Source organism: Patagioenas fasciata, chromosome 2 (genome assembly GCF_037038585.1).
Source record: "Patagioenas fasciata isolate bPatFas1 chromosome 2, bPatFas1.hap1, whole genome shotgun sequence".
NCBI classification, from domain to species: domain Eukaryota; kingdom Metazoa; phylum Chordata; class Aves; order Columbiformes; family Columbidae; genus Patagioenas; species Patagioenas fasciata.
Genome location: NC_092521.1, coordinates 126352234 through 126374191, shown reverse-complemented (window position 1 = coordinate 126374191; position 21958 = coordinate 126352234). Strand labels below are relative to the sequence as shown.

General features: G+C 37.9%; 1 protein-coding gene across 9 annotated transcripts in view; it reads left to right on the top strand.

Annotated features, from left to right (window-relative positions):
* Positions 1-21958, top strand: part of RBMS3 (RNA binding motif single stranded interacting protein 3) — a 718223-nt gene that overhangs the window by 607570 nt on the left and 88695 nt on the right. For all 9 annotated transcript variants that reach the window (XM_065830560.2, XM_071804926.1, XM_071804927.1 and 6 more), the window contains one exon: positions 15846-15952. In XM_065830560.2, coding sequence (XP_065686632.1) covers positions 15846-15952 — 107 coding nt within the window. The remainder of the gene's footprint in view (positions 1-15845; positions 15953-21958) is intronic.

Here is a 21958-nt window from a genome sequence, read left to right as displayed (position 1 = left end):
ACCTTTGAAATCATGTTCACCAGAGTTGACAGACCCATAGTATGCAAGCTGAACAACGTTGAGAGTAAATGTGGAGTGAGACCTGGGGATGTTTACAGATGTATAAAGGGTGAGTGTCACGAGGATGGAGCCAGGCTCTTCTCAGTGACAACCAATGATAGGACAAGGGGCAATGGGTACAAACTGGAACACAAAAGGTTCCACTTAAATTTGAGAAGAAACTTCTTCTCAGTGAGGGTGCCAGAACACTTGAACAGGCTGCCCAGGGAGGTTGTGGAGTCTCCTACTCTGGAGGCATTCAAGACCTGCCCGGATGCCTTCCTGTGTCACCTCATCCAGGTGTTCCTACTCCGGCAGGGGGATTGGACTGGATGATCTTTCGAGGTCCCTTCTAATCCCTAACATTACACAGTATCACAGTATCACAGTATGTTTGGGATTGGAAGGGACCTCAAAGATGATCTAGTCCAATCCCCCTGCCGGAGCAGGAACGCCTAGGTGAGGTCGCACAGGAAGGTGTCCAGGCGGGCTTTGAATGTCTCCAGGGAAGGAGACTCCACAACCTCCCTGGGTAGCCTGTTCCAGTGCTCTGTTACCCTCACTGAGAAGAAGTTCTTTCTCAAATTTAAGTGGAACCTCTTGTGTTCCAGCTTGATCCCATTGCCCCTTCTCCTATCATTGTTTGCCACTGAGAAGAGCCTGACTCCATCCTCGTGGCATTCACCCTTTATATATTTATAAACATTAATAAGGTCACCCCTCAGTCTCCTCTTCTCTGTGATTCTGTGATGGATATCGGCCTTGCCTACTGGAAACTGTGCTTTACAGAAAATAATTGCGAAGCAGCAAGGTGATCAATGCAGGGAAAAAAATTACTGTTCTGTTTTCCTTTCAAGTTTCTCTTGTGCAGGCATTCAGATTTGTGCATGCTATTCTCCAAGGCCTCAGTGTCTTGAACTGTCTCTTACTTGTGCATGTGACTATTCAACATAGGGACGTGTTAGGAGAAGCTCAGAGGTTTATGAAAGAAAGAAATTTTGGATAATTGACTGTATTTTGCTGGTCTTGAAATCAGGCTGCAAAACTTCTGGAAAGTCTATATTTAGCTAAACTGCATTTTATTATGTACAGACTTATTTCTGTCTGTCTGTGCAATAGCATCATCTTTGGCTTTATCTGAAAATGACAGGAACATGAGCACAACCTATTAGGTGACATTGTCCTTTAGGGATATAGGGGTGTGAGCCTGGAATAGCTAAATATTACAGTAAATAATACAGGTTTGTCTGAAGCTTTAGATAATTGAACTTTGACTGTTTTTGTGTTCTGTATTTGATAACTTTCCACAGATACCTGGTAGCATGCACATATATAGATATGTATATATGTTATGTACAGAGACAGAAACACACATAGAGAAATTTATGTATGTACATCTATAATGGCATCCAGTCCTTACTATCATTACAAGCTCAGTTTTCATGGGTACTGTAGATCGAGCTGTCTTCTGATGAAGCATTTTAGTGAGTTGATGGCAGCATTGCAAACTTGGATCGGTGAAAGAGATCTTTCCTGAAATAAACTGATGTGCAAAATGAGGCTGAGAAAATAAAGCACCTAGGCAGAACCCTTTGAGAAAGGGTTATCTTGTGAATAAACACTGCACAAGAACTCGGGAGATCTGTGCTCGATGACTGTGTGACACTGGACAACTTGCATTATCCCTGTGCTGCAGCTTGTCTCTTTGTGAAACAAAGAAAGGACTTCACTACCTACTGGGAGAATGAATTCATTAGTGCTTGTGAGGTGTTTGCAAACAAAGTCTGTGATAAGCACCAGAAAAATAATACCTTATTAAGTATACAAAAGGTGGCAGCAAAAGTTACCTTGAAGGAGCATGGCATGACACAGCTCAAGAGCTAAATAAGCATGCTCGTACCCTAATCCTGCAACACTAGGACATGTTGCATAATGTAAATATGAACAGTTAAGTTAGTATAAGACTGTTCTACAGCAAAAATATGAAGGAGGAATAAGAGATATGGGATTAAACCTGGAATAAGTCTGTGTTCATTTGATATGCTATGTAAGCACAGTAAAAACTGATAATAAAAGCAAGCTAGTTTGGTCCAAACTGACTACTTCAAATAACTGTATTTTTCTTCTAGTATTGAAAAGCAAGCCTTCCTGGAGCAAATATGCAATATTATTCTGGCTTGGCACCAAGGCACCCAAAAAGCAAAGGCTTTTGCCCAAATGCACTTTCATCTTTGCTTGTCCAGGGGCAAAAGCACTCTGGTGTGAACAGGCTGTGCTGAGCCCTGGGTCACCATGGTTGCATCCGATGTCACATGTGTTTGTATTTCTGTCCAGGAAATACATTCTGTCCAGACTAGTTAAAAACCCCATGCACATACCATGTAGCTGACCAGTAAGTTTCCAGGAAATCTCATATGACTCTGTCCCACTGAATGCACAATTTGATAGATGCACATTAATTATATGGCATGTGTCCAAGTCGTCTAAGTTCTCTGGGCACCTCAGACAGAGGTGGAGACAAAGAAATCTTACATTTTTTGTCTCCTGCTCCACCAGCAAGTCCATGCTGGCCTGTTCAATAAAACTTCCTCTACCCTTGGCATGGAGTCTTAGGATCACTTGTTACCTTATCTCCAGTATTAGAAGTTCATGCTTCTCGATTCAGAGGTGAGTTCTAGAGCCTGAGGCTCTGTCTTCCCCCCTGGTAACAGCCCAAGAAGAAGAACTGTACTGCATAGGAAAAACAAATATGGCTTAATGGCAGCTTTTTTAAACATTTCTTGCATCTTCTTTTAGGATCAACAATCAGCTAGAGTCCTCATGTTGAATAAAATCTAGGTGTCTATTATTCCTCTCCTCAACACTGGCATTAAAGTTATAAATAAACCACTTTCTGTCATGTTTTAGAAAGTCTCATAAGACAGTAGAGTATTCTACTGTTGTGTTAATCCTGTAGCATTAATACTGACATCAGTCTGTTGTGGTTCATCATCTGGAGATTTTATTTATGTGCAGATCCTAGCTGAAGTACTTGCAAAACATCTTAAAATTTGAGTAGTATTAATACTTCTGTTACTCAGTCTTTACCTTACCCTTTATTTCAACTTCATTTTTCCTCTTCTGACCATCCCCAGGACTGTGGGATTTTTCTTCCATCTCTGGATCTGTACCAGAAAACATTCCAGAAAAGAAGGCTTTCATCCCCTTCTCACTTCATTCCTTTGTCTCTCTGCAGATTGCAAAATTCAGCAGGAACAGTACCGAACTGGTCTTCTCATGGCAGAAGAAAGCCATGAGGTCTCTGCTAAGCCTGCCATATTCCTTCAAAGCAGAAAAGTTGTTGCCCTTTCATTCTTACACTGTCGTCTTCTGATTTTATTAGCGACATGGGGTAGACTGTTCCCTGTCTCCAGGGAAATGCTACATTGGAAGCAATAAAGCTGGCAGGAAAAGAAAAAAAAAAAAAAAAGGAAAGAAAGGAAACTGAGAACCAGATTACCATCTCTGTTAACAGCAGAGTGAAAAATATGATCGTGTTTGCAATGGACTCTTATTAAGCTGGTGGAAATTGCAACCCAGAGGTCATACACTTAGTCACTGGCAGCAGAATGCTGTCACTCCCTGCTGGCTGATTCATGAAATAATTTACTCCGAAGAAAATTGCCGCTTCACATCAGCTGGAGATGCCTTTTGTCAGGCTGGACTCAGATACTGCTGTTGGGTTGTAATCATGCTTTGAATGGAGTTGCACACAGGCTCATCATCTCAGCGTGGCTGCATCCACGTGCATGGAAACCAAAAAAGGATCCCACCCAAGTGGGGACAAAACCTTAAAGAATGGTTGGATTTTGGTGTCAGAGCCTGTTACTGTTTCTCATAATGTAATTTATCTGGTGGAGAGGTCCTTGATTTTTCATCCTTCGTGTAGTCATCTCTGATTTTATCTCCTGTGGCACATCATCTGCAGAGTTTTGGATCATCTGCAGGGTTTTGAGATAAGTTTTTAAACCAACTTCAATAACAGATCTTTGATATTTTTTTTTGTGTAGACGAGACTGCAGTCTCCTTAGTTTCACTCATGTTTTGATGTCATACAGTTACTTTGAAACCGTATACAGTCTTAGTGGTTTCCTCATATTGCAACAGAACAAGTCTTCAGTCTCTGTTTTCAGATAAAACCACAATTTTTATAAACTTCGGTCATTCTCTTTTCTATTGGCAGTGACATTTAGTCCATCCATTTGCTTTTTCCATTATAATATTTTCTTTCTACAGTCTCTGTGCTTACAAAGGCCTCTGTTGTAAACAAGAAGTGGATAAGGACATGAGCTGCATTTGCTCTTGTGTGAAGCTAGAACATTTTCAAGGGCAGTGAGAAGTATTCCTCTCCCTGCTATTCTTTGTTTTACCTTCAGTTTTTTCAGGTGTTTTTCTTTGCTTGTTTCTTCCTTTTTTTTTTTTTTTTCCTTTTCAGCTATTATTCTTGTTGTACTTTCCTCACTCCAGTTCTTATTATTCCAATATTTTTAACTGAAAGGGTACAGGATTGATTTTTACTTTTCCAAGCCTAGCATTGAAGTCACATTTGTTTTGTAGTTTTTGGACCCATGGCATATCAGGATCTAGCATGACCTTCGTACGGCCTCTGAGAGATGTATTACACAGAGTTAAAGAAGATTAAACTATTGCACAGTCTCTAATATGTAAGTTTGCTCCCTTCTCTACTCTCAGCTGAGAGCTGTGTGTTCGAAAATTTCAGAAGGGTTTAGTGTTATCTATTTAATATTCTAATACATTGTCTGAGATGGTAATAAAGGATTTTTAAGCTGCAAGGCTTAGAATTTTCCTTGTGTCATAGCACATTAGATTTAGTGTTGGTATCATCAACACATTTTGAAAAGAGCTAAGAAGTATGAGTAAGATCTTCCATTGTCTTGGGAAAAGATTATGATTTCACTTATTTTGTCTTTCCTTTGGATAGAGTATCATCATAAATAGGTGACTTACCGGAAAGTTCCCAGTGAAGCCGCTGTGGGTTGGAGTGTCCCGTGCGTGCTGCATAGTCTGCATAGTCCATGTTCTGAGCTTCTGAAGGGAGTAAAAAGGGGAGGGTATCAGCGTCCTTATTTACCTGTTGTTTCCGAAGCGTTCCATCCCTCCCTCCCTCTTAACCTGTTTACAGGAGAAGATGGTAGAGTACGCAGCGAGGTTTTGTGGTACACAGTAATTATCCTGTCCAAGGTGTTCAGTGTGATTTGGATATTCTCTACCACAGTGAAATGAACTCCTGCCTTTAAGAATCAGTCAGGCACTGTCTTGTAAATGCTTTCTGCTGTGTAACGTAAACCTGGCCACAGTTCTGATACAGTCAGGGTCAAATCCACTTTTTAAAGGTGTTCCTGCATTTGAGTGAGGAAGCAGGTGATGCTGTGTTTTAGCTTCTATCAGACCCGCTCGTTTTAGGGCATACACATTGTCTTTCAGTAAATGCAGAAGAATAAAATGGAAGAAGGACAATAACAATATAAGGAGTTTTCCCTTCAGCTTTTCCTTCTTTCTCACAGTAGTGCCAAAATTATATTGTTCAACTATGTTTTAGATTATAAGTGGTTGGATATTTTCTGCTGCAGCCAGTAGATTTTGGTGGAATGCATGTTAATTAGAACTGATTTAAATAGAATGATTTTCATTAGGCAGTCTGAGAAAAAAAAATCTGAATATTTTTAAACTGTTGAACAGATTGATAGCTGGTTAAAAACTGGGTTTGTTTTTTCATTTACACGGGAATATTTTGTGCATCCACACTAATCAGAGCTTTTAGGAATATGCTGTTTCAGCTCTGGTATCAAGAAGATCGTGTTACTGCTTTGACCATGCACAGGGCATCTTTACCCTAGCCAAATTTTTTTCCCATTGTATGAATTTTCTGTTCCTACTATTTAAAAACCTATGAGTAGAGCTGCAAATGATGTTAACATTATATATATATCTGACTGCCTTTGAATTGCAGTGACCATTCACAAAGAGCGAATGTGTCTTTCCCCACAATCAGTAAATAAAATATAGTGTTTAAACATGTACATCTGAATTTAATAAGCTAATGGTCATAGCTGAAGCATTTTTTCCTCATGCAGTTTAACACTGGATTGCATAAGCTCTTCTGGACATTAATGCTATACATACGTTGAAGTGTGAGCAGCAAATGCCAAAACTCAACCTTAATTAGTCAAAAATAAATGTCTGTGTACAGTAATTATCCTGATGGTGGTGGAGAGAAATCATTGTATTGACATAAGACATTTGGCCAGGTTTTTTGTTTGTATTGAAAACATATGTTTGAAAAGAATTTTCTTTTCTCTGTAGTTTAGTTTTAGCAGTGTCACACAGACAAGGCTTGATATGATGGTAATCTTCTCCTTTATCTCAATAAAAAGTAGTACATAATTTAATAAAATTAACTTTAAAATAAATAAATTCAATACTAAATAATAAAGAAATACTTAAACAGCTACATGAAGTAACCTTGTATTAGCAGAGCCAGAATTAATATATTGTACTGCATAAATTCCAATCATTTTGTCTGTGGACTGTCAGTACAAGTAAGTTTTTCTATAGTGAGATAATAGCATAGTCTCTGTGATCAATAACATTAGTTTATGAGAATAGTAAAAATAGATTTTATAACAGGAGAGCTATTGTTTTGAGAAGCCGCTTTGGATAAAAGCTTTGCATTTGCTCTTTTCTCCCGAGACTACTAAAGAGAACACTAAAAAGTAAAATGGGTGACCACAGAAGCAAGTAGGGTCACCCATTACCAGGGATTCATTTTATTTCCATTAGAGGGGAACTAGAAAGCATCTCACGCTATTTGTACCTGATTTTCCATTATAAATTACGGTACATGAGATCATTTAAAAATCGCTGAGCCTTTCAGATGAAGCTGACTGTTGCTGTTCCTTAATAATTGAACAGTAAGAAATGTGAAATCTCCAGCTTCATCGAAACAAAATAACTTCTGAGATTATGGGAGCGGGTAAAATAGGTATATGAAGTACAATCTTCCTAAAAGCTCATGGGACAGTCCCAGAGGGGATGTGAAGAGTGGGTTTGGGTTCACATTTAGAGGATGAGGAGTTTTCAGTCAACTTCTACCCACAGGTTGGAGTCCTGGGACCAGACAGTCAGCTGGGGAATGTTGGTGCAGGAGCATTCCAGTGGCAGAGCAGAATGAAGTAAATGCACTACGGTCAGGGTGCTACTTGTTTGAAAACAGGATCCAACTCCACTTTTGGCTTTAATGCTTATCTGGGATGAGAGGCAACACTGTGACACACAGCAGAACCTCGCTCTAATATTTTGCTGAAAACTAGTTCCTGATGACAGGCTGGTGGTTGTCCTGACTTTCTTTATATGTCATTACTAATAGGAAGGGATTGCAGCTCTAAGTTGAAAGACCCAGTAAAACACTAGCACATGTAATTTTTGAAGAGTGGCTCTGAAAAAAAATCTGGGAGAGAAAATAAAGCTCAGGAGAAAGACTGCAGAGTAACTGCTCTTGTAGTTGCATCCAGCTCAAGTTATAGGCTACAGTCTGTGCTAAAACCCAGTGCAGGTGTTGAGAGTGTTCTCATCAAATTCAGTGAATCTTTGGATCTTGGATTAGATGCTGTTCACTGATCCCTCCAAGTTCCTTGTCACATACAGCAGAATTGTGTGCCTGTGTGGCAAGTCATAGTATAGGAGCCCACAATGCAAAACAGTAAAATGTTTTAAAAAGCTTTCAGGAATATTTTTTAAGTTTGACTTTTTTTTTTTTTTCATTTTACTTGGAGCAATCAACTCCTGCCCAAAAATGTTTGATATAACAAGCCTCTGCAGCAGTAGTTATACAATAAGCCAATGGCATAAAAATGCTAAAAGCAATCACTTTTTTTTTTAAATCATAGAAGTCAGAATCTCAGATAGTAATTAGCATTTGCAAAATCTATTAAAAAAAACATTAAAAATATATTTTTTGTTGTTCTTTGAAAACTGTTCACACTTGTCAGCTGTTGTCAATGTGGAGAAACTCTTGATAGGGGACCATTGCATTATCATATCTTTATTCTACTAATTACTTGCATGGTTTCCAGAAAGGCTACTTAGGCTCTTTTTTCTGCTTGCTTAGTTAGTTTGGCGTGAGAGAAATACAGGGCAGCTGTGGCACATAGGTTCTGCACAAAAATTCTTCAAACATGGAAAGGTAGATTGGTTTCTTAAGCATTCCCCTTTTAACAATACTGATAGAGCGAATGTGGTGCTTTTCTTATTTAACAAAAGAAAAAAATCTAATTGCTTCAATATGTACTTATTATCTGTCTTACAGATAATATGTGAAGTGCTTTGAATGACTTGTAACCAATACTCCTCTTCAAAATATGATACTGTCTCAATTTTTTGGTACATGGCTCTCCCAGTGAGGCAGGAATCCCAGTGCTTTTTGCAGAAGGTATTAACCCAGCCAAAATCTGTGCTTTTTAATTAGAATTGGCACATTAAAACAATGCACCCCAAATTTCAGTTGGTTATGAGTCCTGTCCGAAAGTCATGGAAAATACAGGTCTAAGCACCAGTGTGTGACATGATTTCTGCAAACTGATGCCGATGCTTGGTTTGGTTACATAGTCGTTCAATAAAAGGACTTCCTCTTTTGCTGTAGAGGCTGTTGAAGAAATGTAGAAACTGCAAAACAAATCACTCTTCGAAGAACCCGCTTCCTTTTCATCCAGTAGTTAAAAATTGTGAAGAGCCACCGTAGTGCTGGACACAAAGGATGAACTATAGCTGATATTTTTCAGCTTTATGCTGGAGACTCTAATAGGGCAGAACTTTCGTGTATCGTCAGCTTTGAGGCAGCTGCTTTCTCTGGCAAAACTCACAGGCTCAACTCTGCTCTTGCTCACAGTTACCTCAGATTTAGATTAGGCTTAAGTGGAGCGGCTTTGGATTCACTGAGAATCTCTCTCTAACTTCTGTAAGCTCTGATTCAGGCCTTTTGTTTAAAATACAGGCAGAATCCAACATTAAAGCACTGTGTATTATTTAATTAGTTAATAAAGTTAATTAATGAACTTCTTAATTCCATGCTAGATTTGCTCCTCTTCTATTTGTGCTCTCCAGCAGAGACCAGCACTAGAGTTGGTTGAGAAATGTAGCTTGTTAAAATAAAAATATGCTATCGTATTACAACATTTCAGCACTGTTTTAATACTGTGTTTCAGCTTTGCTATTATTTAAGTTTCAATACCATATGAAGCATCTGTTTCTATATGTTATCTCCATAAAATATCGTATTGAGTTATAACATTTTCTCCGTATCAGCAACATTGGAATGGAGCATTTTAATAGACCTGAATCAGGCACTCTCAATCTGCTCTTCTGTTGAAAATTTAAAAACAAAATAGTTTTTTAAGCAAAAACAGACTGTAAAATGAATGTTGCAGTTTCTTGTAGAAAGGAGACTCTAGTTTCTGATCCACTCTAACAAATCTTTATAGGGGCTTCTGCTACAACATGATTAATTATAAATTTTCTATGTAGTAGCTGGAGTGTTTGCATCGATTGCAACAATATCTGGACCCCACTTCACAGTTGGCATGCCGTTTCTCCAACATGTGCATTCAGTTATCTGTCCTACCTGCTCTAAGTAATTTCTGTTTCACAGAACAGAAACACTAACTTCATGCTTGACAGAGTATTTATCCTCTGGGATTTATTTTCCTTTTCTAATACATTCTTGCTCTTTAGAAATAATTATTATACAAAAAGATGAATGGATTTCTTCCCATTTCTTAAGACAAAGAGGTGAACTAGAGATAATTGCTTAAAGTACAATGCAGTTTATAACAAATAAATAACTTGTTTGGTTGTTTTTTTTTTTTCTTGCTAGCCAAACAGATGTTTGCTTTTTAATTGTTGCTTTGGGGTACTTTTCTGTTATATAAAGCTGTTTCCTCAATTTCTCTAATTATATTGTGAAAGTGGTACATTGTAGAAACTTAAATGTAATGTTAACTCATTGGTTTACTTTCGTACAAGTCCACTAAGTATAATGTACTTAAACTGAGCTGTAAACATCCTGGACAGTATGCTGTATGTTGTATGACCTGTGTAAAAGCACTGGCTCTTGCAAAAACACTGAACAGCAAGGAATAATTTGAACATGAAATCGTGCACTTCCATTATACTTCTATGCATATGTTAAGGTTTGTCCTGTGACATCACATCCAGTATCGTGGACTTTTGGGACAAAATCTATTACTCCACAAAATTATCATCTCTGTCCTTCAACACATCAGGCACTCTGTATGGGATAGGTTAATGCATTTATTTGCTTCATTACTTAGGGTTCTCTTACTCAGCTAACACTAGGTCCTTGCATGTCCTTTTGTGTCATGTACCATCGCTTGTAATTCTTCATCTTCATTCTCCGAGAGCAGCATAGCTATGATGGTGTTTTCTAATATTCCTTGAAGTTCTAGTTTTGTTTATTTATGACTTCAGGATGATTAAGTACTGCGTGACAGAACTTTCCTAGAAGCCAGTGAGCTCACTAGAGTTCTGTTGATGGGATCCTGAATCTTTTACGATTTTAAAGCTTACAACAGCAAAATTCATTTTGTAAATAAACTCTGGGTGTTCTGTAAAGACCATGGTCCAGCTGAGTGCATCCCTCTGAACCCAGGTTTAGCATCAGAACTGGGACTTGCTCTGTCCTGCCTTACTTCTAGAGCTTTGTGAGTCTCATGTCTCCCTCTGAAATACTGTATGAGCAAACAGCTCTGCTTACGAAGTGCCTTTGATGTTACTGTCAGATGAAGTTTATCTTAGAGTAAAAATGATTGATCTGTGGCAGACAAAGGGGTTGGTTCTTGCATGGATGTTTCAATCAGACATTCTGTGTGATTTGTAAATTAAATGTTCTCAAAATACTTAAAATTTAGAGGGGAGTTAAGAAGAAAAATCGTCATCAAAGCTGATCAGTCTGGATGCCTGGTGTAATTGTGAACTCCGTTATTGCTCTGTTCTGTTTTTTTATGGCAGAGGAGGTTTTGCCAAGGCTGAAAAATTAATTAATCCAAACTTCTCGTAAAAACATACTTTGAAAAACATCATTGACTGTGCACTGACCATTCATTGATATGCCTATGACTTTCTCATCAAGTTTCTTCACATTGACAAAATGAAAGTGTTTAAAGACCCACATGAATGTTCACAATGCACTTGTTCCTATGTACTGGAAATTTTACTGTAATTTTTGCACAAGATGAGAAGAGATTAAACTCCTCCTGGCATGCTGAAAAAATATTCTGTCTTCAAAAATATTCATAGTGAAAGCAGTTAAAATACATAAATATGTTCTTGTTATTACTTTTTTTGTGTATGTAATTCTTGCCATTGCTGGACAGATGATGCCTTATGACTAAGAATCAGAAGATGTGGAAGACAAGCTTTGTTCAGTAATTCTTAAGATAGAATATGTTTCAGAGCACCTGAAGTAACAAAAAAGATTCACTGAATGCAAATGACAGCTTTCATCTTCCTTTATGAAGCACATGCTCATGAATATATACATTTTTGCATATGTAGAAGCTCAAGTGTATCTGCCTTCCGATAAATGAAAGAATAAGGAAATTATGTATTCAGAAGTAGTTAGAAGTTAGGGATTTTTTATTGAATTCTCTAATTTAATTGAAGTTGCTTTCCTGAGATAGAACATTTCTAAGAGCCTGCCAGATTCAAGAAGGAGACACTGTTATCCCCATCTCCTTCCATCTAAAGGTTTTGTCCTGTCTGAAATACCAATGTTGCTTTTGGTGATATAAGAGCCTTTAGGCAGTTCACAGCTGTCTGTCTGCACAGTCTGTCCAGCTAAAATAGCGGGAGCATGAGAAGCTGATCTCCTACGGGAGCTCCAACAATATTGACAGGCTTGATTGACATAAAACCAGTCTCTTTCTTTCACCTCTGCTGAACTCATAGAATAAATTCAGGGCATGACATAAGGGAGGGCTTTAGCCATTGACTTCTGTGGGAACAGAATCTGAACACTAGCAACTACTGCCCTCTCCCAAAGCAGCTCTGAATATCTTGGCAAATGCTGTTTAGAAGCACTATCAGTTTGATCCTGCTTCCTACTCAGGACTGAAAGTCAAGATCAGGGCTATTTATGTCTTATTAACTAAAGTAGGCTTTGGATGGAACAACAGCAAGCATTTAAATCTTCTCCTTGAAAAATGGGTTATGGCTTAATGAACCTTGTTCAGGGTAAAGCTGTTATTTATTCTTGATATTTCTATTTGTTACTGTCAGGTAGAAGTCAAAGAAAGAGTCATGCCTTCTATCTTGAAGAGTTTATCAGGATGGAATAGCCTGAAATTTGTCTCAAGTGAATCAATTCTCAGTTTTCTGGCAGGAAAATACCGACAGTAGATTTTCCAGATATGCTTCAAAATGCCACACATGCTTAAAACTTAGAGGATGTCAAGAACCATACAAAAAGATGTGCTTATTGGTTCAATATATGAGCATCTACAGATATCCAAATTACATTTTCTATTAAGTCAGCAGTACAAAAGGTGAGAGAAGAAGACCGGCATTTATTTTCAGTCAATGTGTTCATACAGAAGAAAAGGAAAGTAAAATTCAGTCCATAAATTGAAGAGTATCTGTCTGGAATAGAAGATAGCTAAAAAAAAAACCAAAAAAAGTATTAAAATATTCCCCTTCTTCTTTCTTCCCCTTCTGAAGTATTTGGGGGTAAAATATCCCAGCTCTGCTGCAATCCTTTGATATTATTCACATAATGTTGATATTGTATGAGTAGTTCCTAAATATTTTCTTTCTGAATTGAAAACCATAGTAACTGTGATTTTTTTCTTACCTGAAGTAAATTTATCATTTTTAAAGCTCTTCTGACATTTCATGAAACCATTAAAAACAATTTAACATAGAACGAGTTTTGCTGATCTATTGGAATAGGATATGCTCTTTCTAGTATCTTCTATTGTTATGTATTTGATCAGTAAGAATTATGGTACTAATGTCAAATATTCACATGCATCTGATCTTGCAAAGCCTAGAGAGCCTTTCTTACAAGAGATTTTAAGAGAGCTGAAGTCAACCAGAGAGATGAGGAGTTCTGCTTGCTTAGAGCAACATGTTTGTAGTCTTAAGACTCTCTTTACATTCCACCTTACATCCTGAAAGAAGAAAGATTATTAATATGGTTTCTTTATGTTTCGAGATTGGTTACCATAGTTGTTTCCAGGTGTAATCCGTAAAGACCTGCACCACTTCAGAGCTAAAATGATAATTTTCTGTCTTGCTGGATATGATATGCTACATGCCTGTGTTTTTTAAAACAACCCCAAACCCATCTTATCTGAACTCTGTCTTCCTGTCAGAACATTTTCTTTCGATCTTTTTGCTCGTGATAATGTTGATCAGCACAGATCAACTTTTTTTCTCAAGAATTCTTCTCCATTTGCTGTAGAGCAATATAACCTCCCATGCCTGTGAAGTGCATGGCACCGTTGTCTTTTCCATCTTCTTCCCTACCTCCTGAAAAGTCTGTATGATGTTGTTCGTTTTTTTCCTAGATGAGAGTTAAAGTTGTTTGGCAGTTCTGTTCAATCTCAATCAACTTCAGGAAGCCTCAATTTAACAAATAAGAGGTTATCAGATGGTAATGCTGGATATTAGATAGTCCAGAAAGTAACAGCTTCCTATTGTGGTTGGCTAATATATAGAGAGGATGTGTAGTAAACCATATGACTTCCTAGCTTGCTCAACCACATCATAGTATATGGCCTAATCCCACATGTGTACATTAGCAGATGAGCACGGCAAATGTTAATTTCTAACATGCAGATTGGTTTTGCATGGTCCTCCTAATGATATCATATGTTGCTTGATAGTTGTTCAGTGCTTAAAACAAAAAGCTTTTGAAGCTTCAGATGTGATATTTAATAGATCTTTCTCTAATGCTGGCTTAGCACCTGCTCCTCCCTCACAGTCACATCAAAGTGGATTGCAAGGAACCGCTCTGAAATCATGCAGCATCGTGCTTTGGAGTAAAACTGGTGGAACTACAGGGCAGTCAGCCCTGTAACATCTCTCCATTTGCAGAAAGAATCTCCACAACCACCTGGATGCTTTTAAACTTTTCTTATTTTAAATTTAAAGTGGTTGGCTGAGCATTGCTTCTACCAAAATCTGATACAATAATCATAGTCGGTGGTGGGAAAGGACCTCTGGGGTCACACAGTCGAGCTTTCTGCCAATAATGGATTGTTCCCTGCAGTTTAGTTTCTAGCGACCTTGGAAATTACTAACCTGGTAAAATGGAAATGAAAAAACAAAGCTGGTAAAGCTTCCAGAGCAGCCAAAGTGATGCTGTCCCAATCAGAAACGGTATTTTTGATGTGAGATTCTCTATGTGCTTTGCTCCTTGGTTGCAGTTTTGATGTGGTCATAATTTTAATCTACACTTTCTGACCCCTTTTGAGTTGACCGTAACTAAGAAGTTGGGGAGGTGAGCTTGTTTTAATAGTATACGAACTTATCCTTTAACCAAGTAATAATTTTCATTACAAATAAATAAGTCAGCAACTTGTCTAACTCTCTTGCCACATCATTTCCTTTGTTTCTCTGTATTTCTATTCTTCCAAAATTTCTAGCCTCCCAGAAACAGGAAACAAGAAGGAAAAAACAGATTTCTTGCTTTTTTTCCATCACAATCCACGGTTAATTAATTAGAGCCTCTCTGGGAACCTAAAAATTCCTGGAAAGATTCAGATGTGACACATCATTTTTAGATTACTTTCAACCAAGCTAAAAGTTGTTTACTTCTCTGTTGATGTAGGCGATAAAGGACAGTCCTGATATACACCTAATAAAGTGAGTAGAATTTGGCCCCTCTTTTAAGAAGGAGACAACAAAGACAGTTCCCACTGGCAAGCTAATTACAGTTTTGGCTGAAAAATATTTTATGAGGCTGTTAAAAGTTGCGTAGATGGGAAAAGGTCCCAAGACACAAAGGTCCCTTCCTGTTGTAGACATTTGATGTGTGGTAATTTCTTCACTAGGGTGCCCTGTTGTGAGCTGCCTTTTGGGGTGTGCAACTCTGTTGAATATCCTTTCTTGCCAGGGCTCTGGCCCCCCTGACTATTGTATTTGCACACACCAGATCTCGGCTGGAGAGGAAAGAGGTTTTCTCAGCTGCCAACTTGCTTAAAAGAGGAGTTAAGAGGAAAAGAAAGCTAATTGGGCTGTGCTTGGCAAAAGTGTTCATTTTATTCTGTTTATAGAAATTTTTAAAGGATTTGGTGCCGAGAAACGTAAAAATAGCAAGAACACTTATTCCTTAAACAGATTCTTGCAAAGTTTTTACAATGAAAACAGAAAGCTGCTTTAGCAAAACAGTGTTTATCCTTGCACTAATGCTGGTCATGAATACGTGTCTAACTTAGCTGCAACTAATGCCTGACTCTACTATTCCACTACAGCAACTTAACATTCTGCGTAGGCTGATTATTTTTTCAACAATATTTGGTAAATTCTTTTAAGATTTGCCAGTATATATTTTTTGAAGCTTAGTTAGTAAGAACAGCTGCCAGTGGAGTCAAGGCTAAAAGAGGTAAAAAATATCTGCAGAAGGCAAGATTTTACTTCAAAAGATCAGTATTACAAAGCACTACTGTTGCTGGTATAATCACTTTCTTTGGGAGGGATGCTAATGTAGACTGGGTTTCTTGTCTTCGCAGCCCCCACTGAGCCTTTGCTGTGCAAATTTGCTGATGGAGGGCAAAAGAAGCGCCAGAATCAAAGCAAATACACACAGAACGGAAGGCCGTGGCCCAGAGAAGGAGAGGTAAGTGCCACGTGGCAATTATTTTCCTGGGGTTTGGCAGAAGTCAACTGCAGACCTGGCAGTCTACCTTTCAGGGCTATGAAGAAATCAGATTGCACACAAAGTACAGTCGTTTCACACCAAAAAATATGTAAGCAGTGGGGGAGAGGGAGGCTTACAATAATGTGCAGAGTGTAAAGTTGCAGGGAAAGAGAATTTCAGAGCTTGGTGTGGAACTGTGCGCAGCCTCGTCCCACCGTGAGCTCTCTGTCTGCAGCCGGACCTGAGCCCAGTGTTCTCCTACTGGTGTGCCATCAGCAGCCGTGCCGTGCCTTTTATAAACCCCAAATCAATTTACACTCAAGCAGCTCAACAATGTTATTTCGCTGATATAGTTCCTGCTGATAAAACATCAGCATACGTGGGTTGTTACAAGAAGGAAAGATCCACTTGCTCATCCAAATGTATGGTCCATGTAGAAGTTTTCCAAAAACTTATCTGAGCTGGGTGCTTGATTCTGTCCAAGACAAAACAGTTTGCAGTAGCCTCAGCTCCCTCATGTGTACAAAGACTAAGAAAAAAATAAATAATAAAAAAAAAAGGTTGCTTTCTGCTCTGCTGCAAAATGTCTGTTACTGGAGTTTCCTTTCTGTGTACTTGTACATGAAGTGGTTCCAAATGTGGGTGGAATAAGAAAGGAATTTATTTGACTCTTCAGGAGTTTGTTTACTCTTCTTGATGTTATTCTAGAATAAAGATACTTGAATAAATGAGGTAGATCTGGTCATAATACCTTCTTATACATGATGATAGCTACAAAGGCTGAAGGACTTACAAGTGTTTCTGTCCTAAACACCTGTTCTTTGTGGTTATGATTTGGACTTCAAGGAAAAAGAAATATATTGCTCAGCTGTGACCCGCTAGAATACAGGTTGTTGTTTTGTTGTTGTTGTTTCTTTGTTTTCTCTTCCCCCCCCCCTTTTTTGTGAGTTTTGCTATATTTACTTCAATTTTACCAAACAAATTAACAAGAAATCTATTTGATATTTCTATGTTGCGTATTTCTGGAGAATTTCTGCATTTTTGTAACTACTTGATTTTGCTAGCTGATACTTTTCAAACCATTATCTTATGACGTACATACTCTAGCATGATGGGTGAGCACCTAAACCAGACAGAAAGGCCTCCTGATAGTATAGAAATTTCTTCCAGCAAGGTGGTTATTGTATGCTGTTCCAACAGAAATACTCCAAAATATTTTAACTTTGTGGACTGAAAGTGGCAGTGTGGCAGCCATATTTGATACAAGAGATTGAAGAAGTCTCCAAAGGTTCATTGCAGTCTCTCATGTTGGATGTCTCAAAAAATGGAGACATCTTCTTAGGAGCAATTACAGTTTGTCTTGTTAAGGATCTACTGAGGAACAAGTGCCCAAGAAGTACTATAAGTGGTAGACTCAGGTCATCATATACGGAATTTGAAAAATAAAGGTCTATATATAGGAGTCAATAACAAACCCTCAATAAGGTCAACAATCCATATTTTAAAGACCTCTAAATCCCTGTTTAAATAGTAAGTGTCATCATGGCTATTATCTCCACTGTTCTATACTTCCTTCAGTTCAAATCAATAAACAAGAGAATATAAAGTTAAAGCCAACAAGGCAGCGTTATGCCTATAGCCTCAGGGCATCAGCTTATTACACGTTAGTAGAGAGGCTTGTATTAAGCACAGTGACATCCCTGTGACCTAGAGGCAGGGTGTGCTTGGTGTGTTTGTTGTATCAACATTTAAAAACGAGTTACCAGTGCTGGCTAACATCATTCCTTATTGTTGTTTGCAGTCAACTACAGAGCTGTTGTCATGGTATAATCTACAAACATGGAAATATTGTAAAGATACAAACTCAGAAATATTTCTGGCTAGGAATGTGCTCTGTTTACTAACATCTGGTTAATGCCTTGCTGCACATTAGATATTTACTACTCAAAGCATCAAAGACAAGAATGCATGTTCTTTTTTAGGGTCACTCATTTATTTGATTTCTTGCCCACCACTGTTCATTTTCTTCTTTCCAATGCAAACTCCTTCTGTTAATTACTCTTATATTTGATATCCAATAGAGTTTTTCCAACTCTTTCTCCTTTAATGATCTTACCGTAACCATGATGTACCATTCAGTTGTTCTCTATATAGCAGGACCCGGGTAGCCTACCCACAGTTATTCCTGTCAACTTTAATTTCTTTAAAAAAGAACAGACAGCGAGTAGTGAGAAATAACTGATATATGACAACTGTCATAGTTCTGATTACACATGGGATCTGGAAATATTCCCTGAACTTCTACATTTTCTTGGTTTCTTCCCCAAAGAAAAGCACTGAAATAGTGTTCAAGAGATTACTCCCCCAGTATTTCCACCCTCCCCAAATCCTGCAGCATCTAGACCAAGATAGATATGTTTGACTGTTGTTCAGATAAGCCTTTGCATTCTTGAATACTGATGTGAAGGGCATTTCTGAAACTTCTGAGTTTTAACCAGCGTTAATACTGAGTGTGCATGAGGATTATTGCTTGGAAGGACAGACCCCAGAGAAACGGCCCCAACAGTTCTGTCACTGGCCTCAAATTTGAGTATACGAAGCAGAGACGGGCAGCTGTGCCCGATACTCTGCTGTCAGGGGGAAATGGCCAGAGATGTAGCAGGGAGAAGCAAGATCCTGCCTCGCTGATCATGCTGTTCTTAGTGGTTTTGCTCTCTTTTATCAGGAGCTTTTGGGGAATTTTATAAGAGAGGATTACTTTTTTTTTTTTTTTTTGGTGTTTTCAGGCCATACTGCAAAATGTGATGGAAAATCTTATTACTATCATACATTTTTGTAGATTGCAACCATACAGAAATACTTGAGTTGGCTGAGAAATTGCTAACTTTTAAAAGAAGACAGGTCTTTAGGAATACACTGAATTTCTATAGGGCTTTTCAGGGGGGCTTTTTGGTACCTGGTTACTTGATCAGTTGTAACCAGGGATTAATGCCTGACCTTGAATAGCACTTTCTCGTCCTTACCCTTCCACTCTTATTTGGAGCCTCAGGAAATACTCAGCAGATTTACTGAAGCATTTGACTGAGGATTTGTGATGGCTGACCAGTTCTGGACTAAGGACCCAAGAGCTTAGATTACTGATGGCTTTGTAAAAGGCTGTCAAATTAGACACTGAACATGCAGGTACAATAAATGTATAATGAAACCTGAAAATGTTGACAATATTTGCAGTGAAATTCTGATCTAAAAACTGAGTTATTAGTTTATTTTTTTTATTTCAGAGCAGCTTTTTCTGAGTCACACTAGTTTAATACAGCACTCTGTTTTGAAACTTTCTCTAACAATATCAAGTTGAGATGGTGATAGAGGGTAATCACATTCAAATTCTGTCTGTAAAATATTTGATTTAATTTACCTCTAAACTGCAACTGACAAGTCTAGAAGTGGGTGACATTTCTCAAAAAAAAAAGTTCATTAGCTGAAAACGCATCTGGAGAATCAAGATTAGTTACAACTTGAGACCAGACTGGATTAAAAACTGCAATTTAAATTTTACAACATAATCTTTTATTGCAGATTCACTGAAACTTTGTTTTGGTTATTCAGAAATAAAATCTTTTGATATATGTATTTAAAAGAGGGTTATTTTGCATTTATCTAGTAGAGAGGGAGAAATTGCACATAAACTGAAAACAAATGAAATGTTTTGAATCAGACCAAAGTTTATTATTGTTTACATCGTTCTAGAACAAGTAGTTCTAGAAATGGCAGTCTTTATCTGGTCTGCCCAAAGTGATTAAGTGTTTTTTATAGTCACTACATTTTGAAACCTTTGATACTTGGTTTGCAAGTTTATGTAAAATGTAGGCTATTTAAATATTTGTGTTGTCATTCTTCCAAGAGAATATCACCATTATAGTATTGATGAATATATCACAACAGCAACATGCACCATTGAATGCAACCCCCTTGTCATTTAATTTGATCTGATGTCTATTTAATACTTGCTACCAATAATTCCTCTATTGATTGCATTCTTGTTTCTGTAATCATTATGTTTCTCAACAGCCAAGAGGTTAACCTCCATTTCCTCCCCTTCACTCTCTTCCTCCTTTCCCCCTTTCTCTTTTGTTTTCTTTCAAGATCAGTTGGTGAATGTCTAAAGAATTAAACATGGTTTTAATTCTTTCTTAAAAAAATAAGATGACCTAGTAATTTGGGAATGTTGCCTTTGTTACCAGTTCCTCCTTTTATCTGGTACTCATTACAGTTTTGTCTAATGCCAAACAGTAATTTAGAGAGAAAAACATACAACAGGTAATCTGAGAGACTTTCCCAATTTTTTTTGTAAAGTCAGTACCAATGAAGGGCTGAAGCAGTTGATCCTGGTACCACTTGTCCCTTCTTTACCAACAGCAGGCATTTGGAAATCCTTGTTAGATCTGTGCCAGGCCCATTTATAACTCAGACATACATTTCTTTTTGTGGTTCCAATGAGATAGGTAGCATTTATATGTGTTCCATAATCCTCCATGTCTAAGGGTGAGGTATTTTATACCTAGACAAAAACATTATTTTCTTTTCTGTGGGAGGCAATTCCCAGGCCTGTCCAGATAGGTCGTTCCCCTATATGCAAACCACACACCAAGACATTTACTATATATTTAGGGTGCATGTAAATTAGACATTGACCAATATTTTTCATGATGCTTTTTTCAGCCAAAGCTTAGTTTAGCAGAGAGAGGAATTGAACCTGAAGAGGAGCCTACACAGAGGGAGAAAGTAGAAGGGCAAATAAGTGAAAAAATACAGAGCAATGAGTTAAAAATTCTTCATGACACAAGACGCTGTCATAATGGGCAACATTTTGAAAAGATGCCTAAAACCTTGAAAAGGGCACAAATACCAAAGACCAGCTTAAATGTTTCTAAATGTTTTCAAATAATGACCTGTATGAAATCGCTGTTCCTGAAAGGAAGATTTTAAAGACAGCATTTCTACTCATAATAAGGGCAATAGTTTGGTTAAAGCAGAATCAGGACTGTACCTGCTTCCTGATATTAATTTTCTTAGTTTTCATTTTGGCTTTTGATTTCCTTCTGTAGTGAAAAGGAGGATCTTCTTCTGCCATTTGCATCCAAGATTTTCTTGCAGTTGGGTTTTCCTCCAAACCACGACAGTGTTTTCTTATGCAGAATAAACAGATGTTGGAGACAGGGGGAAAAAGACATCACTTGTTTTGCACTCTGCTCTATCCCTGACAGGTATTTGGTGGGCTGTCATTTTCAGTAGTGCTGCAAGTGATCCCTGGAAGTCTTCCAAACTCACTGTAACACACACATCTAGTGTGCAGATGTGACCATAATCCACAGCTGATTTAACATGGGATCAGACTGATGGCAAAACAGTTGTGCCAGATCCCCAAAAGCAGATGGTTCATAGGCCTGAAGATGACAAGGTTAAATGTACGAGTTAGATGTGGAAACAGAGTAATTATATTGCATTGTATATATCTCTATGAGGAGGATACTAACGTCTCCTTTTTTTTTTAACTTTTGTAAACTTCAACGCTTTTCTTCTAACTCATCAGATAATTTGAAGTGGGAACAAAGTGACTCAAGACTGAGAACGGAAGCTGTGTAGATCTGATTTCCAGTCCAGTTCTGTAGGACAAAGAGGGTTTCTTGTCATTCATCTGGATATCTGAACTTGTCATTGTGTTTACCAGCTCTACCTCTGACCTTCTGAGGTTCATGAGTCACTTCCCAAGTTTGACCTTGGTATTATATAGTTTTTTCTCCATAACCACTTTTTCCTCTCAGAAGTTGCAGCTGCTGCCTAAGGAGCACACATCACTGGGAAATGCTCCTTTTCTTTCATATGCATCTATCTCTATAAGAGGTGTCACATTTACTTCCTAGATTTCTCCTTCTCTAAAAAAAGAAAGGTGTTTTTATTCAGAATTAAATTCAGAAATATTTCTAA